This window comes from Rhinatrema bivittatum, chromosome 1 (genome assembly GCF_901001135.1).
Source record: "Rhinatrema bivittatum chromosome 1, aRhiBiv1.1, whole genome shotgun sequence".
In the NCBI taxonomy this organism is placed as follows: domain Eukaryota; kingdom Metazoa; phylum Chordata; class Amphibia; order Gymnophiona; family Rhinatrematidae; genus Rhinatrema; species Rhinatrema bivittatum.
This window is the reverse complement of record NC_042615.1, coordinates 482,480,014-482,494,015: the sequence shown is the minus strand read 5'-3', so window position 1 is coordinate 482,494,015 and position 14,002 is coordinate 482,480,014. Positions and strand designations below refer to the sequence as shown.

The 14,002-nt window shown below is 43.3% G+C and overlaps 1 protein-coding gene across 2 annotated transcripts; it reads left to right on the top strand.

The window, feature by feature from the left end:
• Positions 1 to 829: 829 nt before the first annotated feature.
• Positions 830 to 11,818, top strand: LOC115094282 (perilipin-2-like). Of its 2 annotated transcripts, none has more exons than XM_029607191.1 (7): positions 830 to 920; positions 2,076 to 2,119; positions 2,208 to 2,403; positions 3,511 to 3,593; positions 6,750 to 6,999; positions 7,582 to 7,760; positions 10,848 to 11,818. In XM_029607191.1, the coding sequence occupies exons 2-7, from the start codon at positions 2,090 to 2,092 to the stop codon at positions 11,136 to 11,138; spliced, it is 1,029 nt and encodes a 342-aa protein (XP_029463051.1). In that variant the 5' UTR covers positions 830 to 920; positions 2,076 to 2,089; the 3' UTR covers positions 11,139 to 11,818. The 2 variants fall into 2 exon arrangements, with proteins under 2 accessions (XP_029463051.1, XP_029463044.1); XM_029607184.1 differs by lacking the exon at positions 830 to 920 and adding an exon at positions 1,735 to 1,789.
• Positions 11,819 to 14,002: the final 2,184 nt, after the last annotated feature.

Here is a 14,002-nt window from a genome sequence, read left to right as displayed (position 1 = left end):
AGGATAGCGCGTCGAAAATGCGCGGCCAAACCCGGGCTAAGAGTGAGCACTGATTATTAGGATTAGTAGCATTGTGCTGGCTGAATAGTTATCCAAGGCCTGCAGCAAATATCTTGTGCATCTCATTCCAAGCAATCTCACCCTATCCCAAGGCTGGATGTAAGATTAGGGCTCCCAAAGGCAGGGGACCAAGGGTGGGAGATTTGGCCCCCGGAAATCAGGCAGCAGCAGGAAATCTCAGTTTTTTGATGCCTTCAGAATTTGACACCCAAGGCAGGTGCCTGTGCCTAAATCTGGCCCTGCCCCATTATTAATTATTTCTCAAACACTTATATTACGGTGACAACCCTCCAAGCTAAGGTCCGAAGGAGCAGACAAGATAATCCTGGTGGGAAACAGTCTCATGAGACCTATGTTTTTGGAAATAGCTATGCTGGGAGGGTCAGTGCTAGTTCCTGGAGTGAGGCTGAAAGATTCCTGGGGGGGGGGGGGGGGGGGGTCATTTTAAAGTTTTGTCCTCTGAGAGGCAGCTTTATATTTACACTGGAGCCAAATTCTCAGTTCTTTATATGACTTAAAGGTGTAACATACAAACGTATCTAGTTGAGATAAGTTTTTAAGTGAAGGTTGGTTTTATGTACTATTATGATAAAGAGTAAGAGTCTATGTTCCCTATGGGAAAATAAGGGAAGAGGGAAAGATGACCTGAAACGTAACAACAAACTAACTCACGGGATGAGAGGTGCAGGAGGACAGAAAAAGACGTAAGCAATACAAATTACAAGTCCCAGGGAGGAGCCAGGGGAGGGGGGAGGGGACTGCCCGATCCAACGTTGGGCCCCACCCTTCCCCTTCCTAGAAAAGTTCCCTGCCCAGAGAAGAAATGGATTAGGAAGGGAAGGTGTCTTTCTGAGTAGAGGGTGAGTGGTGTGTAAGCAACAAAGGGTAATGCTACCTGCTGGGTTAATTAGAGGAGTATTTGTTTTACTGATGTGTTTTAAATTCTCTTCAGCTTAAAATGGTTTGCTTGCTTGGTTTTGTATCTCTTAAAGGCTCCTGAGTGTGTGGTGACTTGGAGCCTGAGCTGCTGTATTTATCAAGTGAAAACCCCACACGGTTTGGGTTTAAGTGCCAGATGTGTTAAGTTGCTTTTTGGGTAGACTGAACAAAACAAGTGCAGCTGGTGGCTAAAGTAGTAGGGGTTGATGTGCATGGTCAATAGGATGCAAGCCCTAGTCTAATTTATGAAGTTTTCACTTAGTGTCTGTGGGGCACCTCTGGTAAATAAGGACTTTGCAACATAACATCTAAAAGCTTACACTTTCACTTCTATGTATCTAAAACTTTTCCTTGTTCTGCTCCTTCCTGAGGGCTGGAGAAGGGTGCTCTAATCTGCTAGTGCCTATCACTCCTTACTAAACCAAGTGATTTCTTCCCCTGCTCTCCACCCCACAGTGAAGCCTCATTAGGAGTTGGTGGTAGCTAATTGTACTCAAGCTGGGAGGTGTTTCTCCTTAGCTTTCAAGTGTCAGTCTTAACTGTCTTGTTTGTACTCAAACTTTAGCTTTTGGTCTTAAGACTTGGTGTCCTAAATGGGCAGGACATGGCTTTCCATTCCAGTTGATGCCTTGCTGCCCTTCCCCTACCTGAGCACAAGCAGTAAATAGCAGCCATAGGTTTGGGTATCCTTGCTATTCCTTGGCCATAATTCTATGGTCTAATTCCATCTATCAACACTAAATGATTAAAATGGACTGTGTACTACAGTGTTCTCTCAATGGATGTGATGGTATATAATTGTTATAGCTTTTAACACCAGAAGCCTCTCTAGTGCACTGAAAATAAAGTATAATGTCTTAAGTATGTGAGCTCTCATGAAACTGTATATCTAGATTAAAAAGTCTCTTCTCTTAAATGGTCAATCACCTTTGTAATCATTAAACTAGCTTGTTGTTTGACTAGCAATGCTACACTAAATGAACTGAGGAGAAGTGGGATGCAATGGGGTGATATTAAATTCTGGCACCTAATCAAAATGTAACTTTTGGCAAAACTGTCACTTTCTCTCTCTAAAGGCTTTAAAGACAAGATGGCTTCAGTAGTAGATGAACCACAACAGGTATGTATAAAGGGACTTTTGCCTGCACTTTTCTAGTTTACTGTGGTTCTGCTAGGTTTGCTAATCCTTGTTAAATGTCTTGTTCCAGAGTGTGGTGATGAGGGTGGCTAACCTGCCCCTGGTGAGCTCTACCTGTGACCTGGTGTCATCTGCTTACATCAGCACAAAAGAGAACCATCCACACCTGAAGTCTGTCTGTGAGGTGGCAGAGAAAGGGGTGAAGATAATCACTACTGTGGCCTTCACCAGTGCAAAGCCCATCATCCAGAAACTGCAGCCACAAAGTAAGTCATGGTGTCTGTTAATTCACATGCTACTACAAAGCTGTCAATTCAAGTTCACTGTTTAGGAAACAATACTAACTTTTTTTTTTAACCGTATAGAAACCCTTGAGATCTGTTCTTCCCTGTTGACCACTGTGCTCATCATAAGGAAGTGGGACAGTTGGGAGGGGAGACTTAAATGACATAATTCAAATCAAGGGTCTTTTAGCTGTGAAAGGAAGCTAAAACTTTACTGAGATTCCAAAATACAGTTTGACTGACTATTCTGTATGTCATTCCAGTTTTTAATCTACTTCTGAGGATATATTAATGGTACTCCTAAGCAATATTTTTAAATCTTTGCAGGCTTTTCTTAGGCCAACAGAGCATGAAGTTCATATCTGATATTCCTGAAGCTAAATCTACTCCAAAGGGGGGAGGGAATCCCATCTTAAACTATTGCCTTATTACTTGTTTACCTCTTATCTTATAAGACCTGACTAACTTAACAACTCTCCCCCCACATGCAAGCTCTTAATCTAAACTAAACTAGTACCTAAGGCTACATGACTCTTCCCTCAGACAATCCTAGTTTGGAACACTGGGTAAGCTTCTCCCCCACCCTCCAAGTTCCCTGTACGCACTGGTATTCAGTGAGAACCTGTCAGACTGTGGTGTTGGCCAGCTAAACTACCCTGCTCTATAAGAGGGGGAGCCAACTTCAGAAGGATACTGTGGCATGGAATCTTTATCTATATATTCCCCCCTCAATTCTAGGAAAGCCAGTAATGCTTGCTTGGTGGCTCTCTCTTCCCCTGTCCCCTACTGGGGGAGGGAGGAGTACTTTCTAGATCAGTCCCCATGACATCACAAATCAAAGCCACAACTTCAAGACTGCTTATGCTGTATAACTATGCTACTTGGTGACCTCCTCTGAGCTTCTTCCATAGGAGGTGAATGATTGCACTGCAGCTTTGAGATTTTTTTAATAGCCATTTACCTTAGAAATGAGGTATAGGTGCTGGTGTTATCCATTATTTTACCATATACTGTGGTGAACAACTATATATCACTACACTTCATGCAGACTAGTTTTATGAAAGGGTTTCATTTTTTTTTTTCTTGCAGTTGCTCTGGCCAATAACTGTGCCTGCATCAGCCTGGACAAAGTTGAAGAGAAGCTGCCCGTCCTTCACCAGACCACTGATAAGGTGAGGTCTTGCCTGCTAAAAAAAAATAAAAAAATTAAAGACTTTAAGAAGAACTGGAAACAATACTCCTGCTTTTTTGTATAACCCTTTTTATTTTTGTAAATAGTTGCTGTGCTGGTCCTTCTCTTCACCCCTGCCCCCCCCCCCCCCCCAAAGAAGTTTACAGCTGTTTTGGAAAATGGCACTGATTGCCAGCAATCACTACAGAGGAAGTGTTAGGTTCACATGGGAATCTGAGGGGGATGGGGTAGGGGAAGTACCACTCTGGCTACCTGTAGCCTGGGACTACTATGCTATCTACTTGACCCATAGAATTCAGCTGCCACAATGTCAGGGCCTGGTGCAAGCCAGTGTGCATCCCATGCACTTGCACGGGTGGCAGCAGCAGAGTAGCTGGCATATCCAACCCACTGGTGGACAAAAACGAGGCTGCAGGCAGTGTTCCCTCTAAGCTACTCCTAATGCTTTCCCTGCTGTCTCCAATATAAGAATGCTGGTGGGGGCCATGGACTTATTACCATGACCTGAAGACTGTGTCTGAGAGCCTGTCATGCACACAGGCTCTCATGCATGTCTGAGGGAGTGTGTGCACTGCCCTACCTTCCACAATACACAACAATCAGGGTGACTAAGTCAAAAGATCCCAGATGTAGAGAACTTTCTTTTCTGTATGCATGCAGGGTGTAAATACATAATCTGAAATACTTGTGCCATCCTCTGCTAGTTGCTTTGTGGCAAAGTTAAAGGGTGAGGGGACATTTAGTTTGCTTTCTGTTAGAATGGAGGGCTGTTAGCAATGCAGATTTAACTCTAAGGCTTTATCTGGAAATGCCAGTCTCTTGAACTGGCTAGGTATTCCCCCTTTCTTCCTGTGTACTGAATTTCCATCCCATGGATTTTTGGGAAGCATAAAGGGGGATTTATTCTGCAGGCTTGGTAAATCTGCAAGATCCAAGCACATGGCTTGTCTGCTAGTACATTATGCAGTTGAGATGTTTTTTCATTCTGTGAAAGGCCAATATGTTTGAGACTATCTTGCTTTAAATAGAAACTAACATTTCTCAACTTCATGCTCCTGCTTTTAGCAATGTCTCATTTTAAAGTGTCTCACTCTGGGCTACATATACTCCTCTCCCCACTCGTAAAATATGAAATGCTTTAGTACTTCTGGTTGAACTTTACATGTTGCTACTCATCCTGCTAGGGATTTGATCTTTCTTTTGCAAGACAGCTGTGAGTAAAGCTACAAGCTTTTGTTATAGCACACAGTAAAACTGACTTGGTTTTGGGAACTCCATGTAATCATATCCAGCAAAACACTGAAGAGAATTCCAGTTAGAATCAACCCATGCTGGACTAGATGACTTCCCCTGTCATAATTTATTGGCTGGCTGCTTTTAACCTGTAGTTACAACAGACAGATGAGTGCATGAAGGCATAAGAACCCATGCTCCTTAGCAGAGAGGTTACCAGTTAATACCATTTGACTTCAGCCCTCCACTAGCTACTCCTCCTGAAGCTCTCAGTGGTACATACAACACTAAGTGCTACAAGACAGTCCAGGCAGGCTTAAAAAAAAAAAAATTGCTTTCCAAACTAAAAATCCCAGTACAACCCCCCCCCCCCTACTTCAGAGAAAACTTAACCTATTGGAGAGTTCAGTCTTCTGCTTGTGCCTCACATCCCTGACTTTGAACTGTAAAACCTTTCCAGTGCACCACCACAATTAAAGACTTAGTATTATAGGGTGTCCTGTCCTTCTCCCCTCCCCCCCCAAAAAAACCTGACAAATCTGATTCATAACACTGTGTAGAAAGTATAGTGCACTAGAACATTGTGGGAGGATGTGATCAAGGCAACTATTTATAGTGGTTTAAAAGGCTTAGACACTCCTGGAGGAAGTTCACAACACATTAGCCAGGTAGATTAAGGAATTGCTATCCCTAGAAGCTAGTAATGGGAATTAGATCTACTTTATGGGATTTGCCATGTACTTGGGACCTGGACTGGCCACTGTTAGTCAGGATGCTGGGCTTCATGAACCTTGGTCTGACCCAGCATGGCAAATGTGTTGGGTAGTAAGCAGGGTAACTGACTTTACTGAAAAGTGTGCCGATGCTACTGCTCTGCTGCCTTTAGCATAAAAGGGATGCTGCAGCAGCAAGAAGACTTCCTCAAGGTAAACTTCAGGGTGCTGCCTAAAATCTACCCATAGGGCAGGCCAAGATTAACATTGTGCATGAGAAGCCCAAAGGAGACTGAAATGCAAAGACAGTTTACAAATGGGCTCCCAATAAACTAACCATGAACTTTAGATCTAGGCAAATAGGATTCCTGTAGAACACAGTATATGACCCTAAAGAGGTTCCCAAACTCCTTTCCTTGAAGGCTACAGTCTAAGTTTTTAGGATGTTTATATGCAAGCAATATAACTTCATACAACAAAGTAATGCCTGTAAATCTCTTGCATATTCATTGTAGAAATCCTGAACCAACTAGGCTGCAGCTTTTGGGCTGAGTCTGGGGACACCTGTTCTAGAGCAATAGTTCTTAACCTGGCATTTAGTGATCTCTGAATATGGACCTAGACCAGTGCTACACATTCCCAGCCCTTGACGGCTGCAAACTGGGTCTTCTGGATACGCATGAACTAGATTTGCATGCGCACACTGCCTCTATTGAATACTAACTTTTCATGCTCTTATCCTGAAAACACAACCTGTTTGCAGCTTTTGAGGGCTGAGAGTAAATACCAGTAACCTAGAACACGATCTTGTACAAATCTATGGTCTTTCCTGTGAAGAATGCCTTGAGGCTTAAAGCTAGTAACTTGAAATGTGGCTAGGACTAAAATTCTAGCACCACTTATGGAAATGGTGGATGGAGTTAATATCTGGAGAGACTTGATGAACAAAACTCAAAGGCAGAATTCCTTGTGTAGTTCAAGATCTCCTAAGCACATCTTATTTACTTGACAGATATGTGAATAAGCATAAACTTGCAAATACTGGAGAGCCAGTATATAAAATCCTTATTCAATAAGGATATCCTGAAAACTCAACTAAGATCACCAGAAGAGGTCTGGAAAGCTCTCATTGTAACATCTCTATCTGGATGTTTACTATCAATTTTGACACATTTCTAACTCTCATTTAGATCATCACCAATGCTACAGACATGATGGCTTGTGCAAAAAAATCTGTTGCCCATACAGTCACTGGAATGGTGGACAAGACCAAGGGAGCTGTGCAAGAAAGCTTAGGCATAACACAGGCTGCAGTGACTGGCAGCATTAATGCTGTTCTGAAAAGCCACATGGCACAGATGGTGAGCACTGGGGTAGATGCTGTGCTGTCCAGATCAGATGCTTTTGTGGATCACTATCTCCCAGAGACACTGGAAGCAGGTAAGGGAAAGCTAAGACTACACAAGCTTCTTTACTGCTTACCTAGCTTCTACCCACATGTTAGTTTCTGGCCTCTCTTCTCCCTGTAGTGCAGCTAGTTGCCTCTTCCTGGCTTTTTTACTATGATCTCCAGCTAGGGAACACAAAATCCATATACAAAGAGTATCTAAGCCAGTGAGTGGATTAAAAAAAGATGTAGTGGACCATGCTTACTCTGAGGGCAGTACTTGACCAGATGCATACAAGATTCCCCTATGACTGGTAGTGGTGGGGAACAGTCTGCCTGCCCCAGGAGGCTGCAAGTGACCTCTTTTTAAAGGAGAAAACCAGTATGAAAGTCTTGTTCCAGTAAGTACCCATCTATAATATAATAGGAATTAAGCAAAGGCTGAGAAATACAGAAAGATCTATAAACTGTATTTATGGGTTTTCCTCCTAAATCTGCATCTGAGAACAGGATTGCAGTGTCTAGGTTTTAGATTAACAATGACATCCTGTCTTATGGGGGTGACTAAACTCTTCAGACCTCAAAACTCATCTATAGAAATTTAGATTAAGGCTTTTGATTTCTTTCTTTCACAGCCAAAGAAGCTACTGGAGTTGGATTTGAAGCTGGAACCCAGAAACTAAGCTATTACACTAGATTGGGGTCACTTTCTTCCAAGCTTCACAGGCGAGCTTATGAGAAGGTCTTGGCCAGGGTCAAAGATGCCAAATGCAGAAGCCAGGGAGCCATCTCCATGCTCCTCAACACTTATCTGGTAAGAATCTATTTAGATCTTCAGTGATCAGCATTGTGTCAAAATCTTGGGATATGCTAGATTTGACTACTGGAAATGTCTACAGAGTGGAGACACTGACACTATATGCCAGTGTAGCTGTCTTAGCTAGTATAGCTAACTGTCTAGCTTTAATGTACTCAATCGGGACAGCATTTGGGGTGAGTCATGTCTAGATACCTTGACAAAGGTAATCTTGGTGACTCTAGAGTTGGTCTAAAGACCTCCATTTTAGAGGTCTACAAAATCATTCAATATGAATCTGTTAACTTTCTGATACAAGGACCTGGGGGAATACAATGAAGCAAGCAGCACACTCAAAACAGAATTCTTTTTCATACAATACAAACTCTGGAATCCATTGCCAGAGGATGTGGTTAAGGCAGTTGGGGTAGTTGGCTTTAAAGGTCTGGAGAAGTCAATCTGATAGGGAAGAGCAACTGCTTGTTGCCAGCATTAGTAGCATGGGATCTATTTAATGTTTAGGTACTTGAGACATGGATTGGCCACTGTTGGAAATGGGATACTGGGCTTAATGGACCTTTGGTCTGACCCCAGTATGGCAAGGCTTAGCTCATGTTTTAACATTCAAACTTGTCTGCTGCAAATGTGATTAGCTCAAATACTCTAAAACTAAATGTCTAGATATCCCATGGTGACCAGGAGAAGGTATACTAATCCTGGCTTGAATTCTACACACTCCAATAGAATGGAGAAGAAACATCTAACAGAGGCCAATGCAATGCTGAGTACACTGTATAACCCACAGTTGGATGCAGGTTGTATAGGCCCTAACCATAACCTTATGCAACAAGGGGATTAGCACCTCTACAACGCGCATGTGAATGAGGCTATTAGTTCACTTCTATTGCAAAAAAAGTGCATCTAGGAATACTCAGCACAACTTAGCTTATAGGAGACGGCTAGAACTATGCACCACAAAGGCCTTTTGGATTCTGGAACTTCCTGGCTGCTTGTGCCTGCCATTCTAACCCAATCTCCCTTGAACTCATGTGTGCTGCATAGTTCTTGCAGCATCCTTTATTCTGCTGCTGTGATGGCTATTCAGAGTATAAAACTTCATAAGACAGGCAATTCTGAGCTCTAGACACTTCAATGGGATTGCAAGGCTCACAACTATCAGGAGCACCTAGTGACCAGACTCGGGCTACACATGTACTGGAGGGAGGAGTTCTTGGCTAAGATCCTAGAGAAGACTATTCAGTGAAGAGGTTGGGATACTTCCATGTAGGTAAAGAAGACTGGTAGAAGCTCAAAGTAGCCTAAACTGCAACTTAGAATTAAGCTGGGCCACCTTTAGTTGCTTAAGTTGAAGGCAAGCCAACTGCATGCTGCAAATGCTTAGTCTGACTCTGTAAGCTACCAAAGTCTTGTCACTGAATTTTAAGTAGTACTTGTGATGGACTAGAGCAGAGATCTCAACCACTGATACACGGTGGCAGATTGATACTGCATCTGCCCTGTGGCCACACATACCAGATCCCACCTGGTCACCACTGTCAGGAGTGGGCCCCTCTCTGCTACCCTAAACCTGTCCTGTTAGCAGTTCCATTCCAGGTCCCACAGCACTGCTGCTGCTTCAGGGTGCAGGGACAGACTGCTGGCAAACTAAACATGAACATCTGGCCATGGTGACCCCTGGACTGCCCTTTTGGCTCTTTAAAACAAAAAGCCCAAAGGGTTGTTGGCTATGCAAGCACCAGGCCCCTTAATGGGGCAGTATCTGCCCCATTGCCATCCATGTAAGTACTCTTAGCCCCTAGCTAAACTATCCTCTGGGATGAGACTTCACTTTAGGGTGCTCCTCTCCCCTGCTCTGGGGGCAAAAATCAGTGTCTTACAATTCTTGTAACTAAGATATTAGGCAGTGGCTGAGTTTGAGACTGGCAGAATCTGAAGAGGCATGTACTTCCCTCGAACCCCACATGCTAGCCATGGAGGGAACCCTTTTCTACTTGGGTGTCTGTCTCCCTGCTAGTCGGTCCTTATTTAGGTCAGCCAACTAGTCCCTGGCATCAAAGGATGAAACACATTGGACTACAGAATCAATTTTACAGCTAACATGCCCCTGCAGAAAAGGTCAGATTCAGCATGCATTGGAAGTGTTCAAACAGGATCTAAACTTCTTAAATCAAGACATGAAGATGGACACAATGTTCTACTTGTTACACAATATAACCTTTTTGCTTTAGCTTCCTGACAGCAGTTGTATGCCTGCCTTCTAATACTAGGGAATATTTCCCTTTATACTGTACTTCTCCTCCAACATGAAAATGTTGATCACTAAATCCAGATTGGAACAGAATTGAGATGCAATATTATAAGAACAGAAAATGCCATACTGGGTCAGACCAAGGGTCCATCAAGCCCAGCATCCTGTTTCCAACAGTGGCCAATCCAGGCCATAAGAACCTGACAAGTACCCAAAAACTAAGTCTATTCCATGTTACTGTTGCTAATGGCAGTGGCTATTCTCTAAGTGAACTTAATAGCAGGTAATGGACTTCTCCTCCAAGAACTTATCCAATCCATTTTTAAACACAGCTACACTAACTGCACTAACCACATCCTCTGGCAACAAATTCCAGAGCTTTATTGTGCGTTGAGTAAAAAAAACTCAGACTAGTTTTAAATGTGCCCCATGCTAACTTCATGGAGTGCCCCCTAGTCTTTCTATTATCTGAAAGAGTAAATAACCGATTCACATCTACCCGTTCTAGACCTCTCATGATTTTAAACACCTCTATCATATCCCCCCTCAGCCGTCTCTTCTCCAAGCTGAAAAGTCCTAACCTCTTTAGTCTTTCCTCATAGGGGAGCTGTTCCATTCCCCTTATCATTTTGGTAGCCCCTCTCTGTACCTTCTCCATCGCAATTATATCTTTTTCTGAGATGCGGTGACCAGAATTGTACACAGTATTTAAGGTGCAGTCTTACTTCATCTCTTGGTTTTCTGGATAAAATATTGAGCACTGCATACATGCAAACTAGCTGTCTGTATTACCAGATCTCAATTGTAAACTTTTTTTTTTGTTTTTCCCCCTTCAGTACATGGAGTCACAAATTCTAGCTATTGTCCAGGACCTGTCTCTCCAGCTTCAGACCACTAGCCTCACTTTGATATCTAGCATCCAAGGCTTTACCCAAAACATCCAGAACAAAGCCCACCATATTAGCAGGATGGCTGGAAATGTCTACCAGAACTTCAGCTCTACCACCTCATTCAATGATGTGAGGTATTATCTCTCCATACCACTCAAGTGGTTAGTGAATTCCTTTAACCCCCAAGTGCAGTACCCAGTACATGCAGGTAATGGGGAAGCCAGCCAGCTAATGTAACAATGTCCAAGGTCAGCCTTCTAGGCAATGTGACATCTACTGTAATTCCATTGTTCAGCAGAACATCCAAAATGCCCACTTGTAGGAATTCCCTAAGGACAAAAATGATCAAATCTTGTATTTGGGGGTCACAATATTTGTGGAGGGAAATGAGGCCTTAAGTGGGGAAACACAGGATGAGTAGGATACACTGCTTCCTTTCATTGCAGAAATGTATGGCTGCTCTTCACTTCAAGATTTCAAAGTAAATGTTTTTTGGATGATCTTAAAGCATAAGTGCCTTTTTAACAGGCTTTAATGCTGCCTTGTTTATGTAGATCTTAACCCTGTTGCTGTAAATGCTGTAGCCATATCTACCTCTTGGATAAATCTTTTATTCCTTTTTTTACTCAAACTGTGAAAAGTAGCTTGTAGCTCTTCAGTGTTAGACTGCTGTTCTTATAGCTTAGCATGTTCCTAGCTGGTCACTTACTATATTCACAAGTGGGGCTTAGAAGTGTGATCTAAAATCACTAAGTTAATGCAAATAACTTTATTTCTAAAATTTGATACCTCTTTTGTACTAACTTCAAAACTGTCCTCAGCACAACTTACTATAACTGGTCATGGTTTTTGAGAAGGTGCTTGTCACAGTTTACTCTGTATTTTTGTGTAATGGCAATAAATATTTTGGCTACCAACCTGTACTAGTGTCTTTTTGGGATAAGCCTCCACTCTAAAGACCTGGTCAAGAGTATATCGGGATACAACTTATTTTAGAGTGATAGGTTAACTCAGTGGTGGTATTCAGGATGTCATGGGCAAGACAAAATACTATGTAAAATTCCTTGTGTGAAGAGGGGTGGACTCTACCATACCAAGCTGAAGACAAGAGCCTAATTCTATCAAATTGGTGAGCACAATGGGCAACTTCATTACCCCAATATTGATTGGGGGAAACATTTCAGGAGCAGTTAGGGAAGTCTTCCTGCTTACATAAAATGACATTAAATCCTTTCAGTGGGCAGACTGAAAGGGCAACACAGTTCCCAGATCAACCCACACCTGATGTGCTCTGTCATAACCTCACACAAGTGCTGGAGTTCTCGGGAGGGGAAAAGATCCTCCGTGCAATGGTGGGGATGCTAAACAGTCAAATGCCAATGTCTCACTGTAAGAGTTAATAGGTTGGCAGAGCATGAAATAACAGCCAGTAGTATTCAACAAAATGAAAAAATTGTAATTAAACTTGAAAAATGCATGGCAATATTGTAACAAGCATAACAAAGCCAGTGTCTTTGTCCATGGTGCAAACTCTTAGCTATTATACTCACTAAATCAGCATCCAATACTCTTTTTACCCATAGAGGATTGGAATTTTTTGCAAGAGCTCCAAACTAAGGCAAGACAAATTCCTCAGTCTGCCCCACTGCTTGGTGACAAAGTGAAATCCATTGCATAATCAAGGGATTCTGGTAGGGAACTGATCCAAACTGCAGAAACAGCTGCAGATTCAGCCTTCTACTGGTGAGGTGTCCTACTAAACCCCCTCCCAACCCACCTAAACCCCTTTGCTGCTCAGCAGATCCAGAATGAATATCTCCTGTGCATGCCCAGTATGAGCCTCTCAAAGGGTAAGGACAAAGCAAGTTATGTAAAGGTCTACTCTGCTTCCTAATACAGACTCTCACAGAAGGGGAGGGGATGAGGCTGAAGCAAAATAGAGCAAAGGGGGTTCATTTTGAGATTAGGAAAAGCTGAAGGATGGATCACTCACCTGGAGACTTACACAAGCCCAGCACAACTAGGTGTGCATTTGTACAGGGCAGCACACCCAGGGTGGTGGTGAGCTGGCAGTAGCAGGAGAGGCTGAGGGGCCACCAGCAGAGCTCAATCCTCCGGCAGCTGAAAAAGGAGGGAAGCCACCACTGGCTGAAGGGGGAGACCGCCAGCAAAGCTTAACCCACTGGTGGCAAGGAAAGAGGCTGCCAGTGGCTGAAAGAAGCCTGTGGTTCTGTGTTTTGTGTGCGGGTACCCGCACACAACTTCCTGTCACCTCCCCTCCAATAGGAAGTCCATTGGGCTGTGGTGGAGCTCATCCCATTATGGTCAGATAACAGGAGGCCCTGTATGTGTGTGAGCCTGTCTGAGAGCACATGTGCTCTGTATGAGAGCCTAATATCTCTGCATGAGCACATCTCTGTGACAGCCTGTCTATCACACAGGTTTCGGCACCCGCTCTCCTACATGCGTGATAACCAATGCAAATGAGAGGTCGTGCTAAAAGGTGCTAGGGACGATTACACACTCCTAGTGCCTTCTTGGCCCAGGAGAAGTGGCTGTCAGTGGGTTTGGAAAATGTACACAAGTTTTAGAAGCAGTATTTTCTGCTTTCTTGTAACTCTTTTTGGGCTGCTGAGAAACCAATGCCTGCTCTTGGGCAGGCACTAATGACTAATAGCCTTAACATGCATTTGCATGTTATGAGTACTATTAGTTTGGGGGGGGGGGGGGGGGTGGGAGGTGCATTTTTGACACGCTAAACTCCTTACCATATAGGGGATAGTGGATGCATGTTGAAAATGTGTCCAAGCGGGTTAAGCAGTGCCCTCAGCTAAGCACACTTTACAGTGTTGGCCTATATGTGAATGTGTCTGCGAGAGCCTGTGCATGTTTGAATGTGTATCACAGGCACACTCACACATACACAGGTTCCTTCTCCCTCACAGATACATAATGTATGTGAGAAGAGAGAATCAGTGTAGTTGTGTGTGTGTGTGGGAAGATAAAAATTTGTATGGCCCTACCTCCCCCAATCCACGATCTCAGGGTGAATGGAAATCAAAAGATCCCAGGTATGGAGAGCAGGAGATTTTTAAATCCTT

Bases quoted from the DNA above. Each gene is read 5' to 3' on its own strand.
- LOC115094282 (XM_029607184.1), top strand. From the start codon at position 1,741: ATGATTAAAATGGACTGTGTACTACAGTGTTCTCTCAATGGATGTGAT. The intron at 2,120-2,207 runs GTATGTATAAAG...GTCTTGTTCCAG, and splicing joins TAGTAGATGAACCACAACAG to AGTGTGGTGATGAGGGTGGC. The intron at 2,404-3,510 runs GTAAGTCATGGT...TTTTTCTTGCAG, and splicing joins CCAGAAACTGCAGCCACAAA to TTGCTCTGGCCAATAACTGT.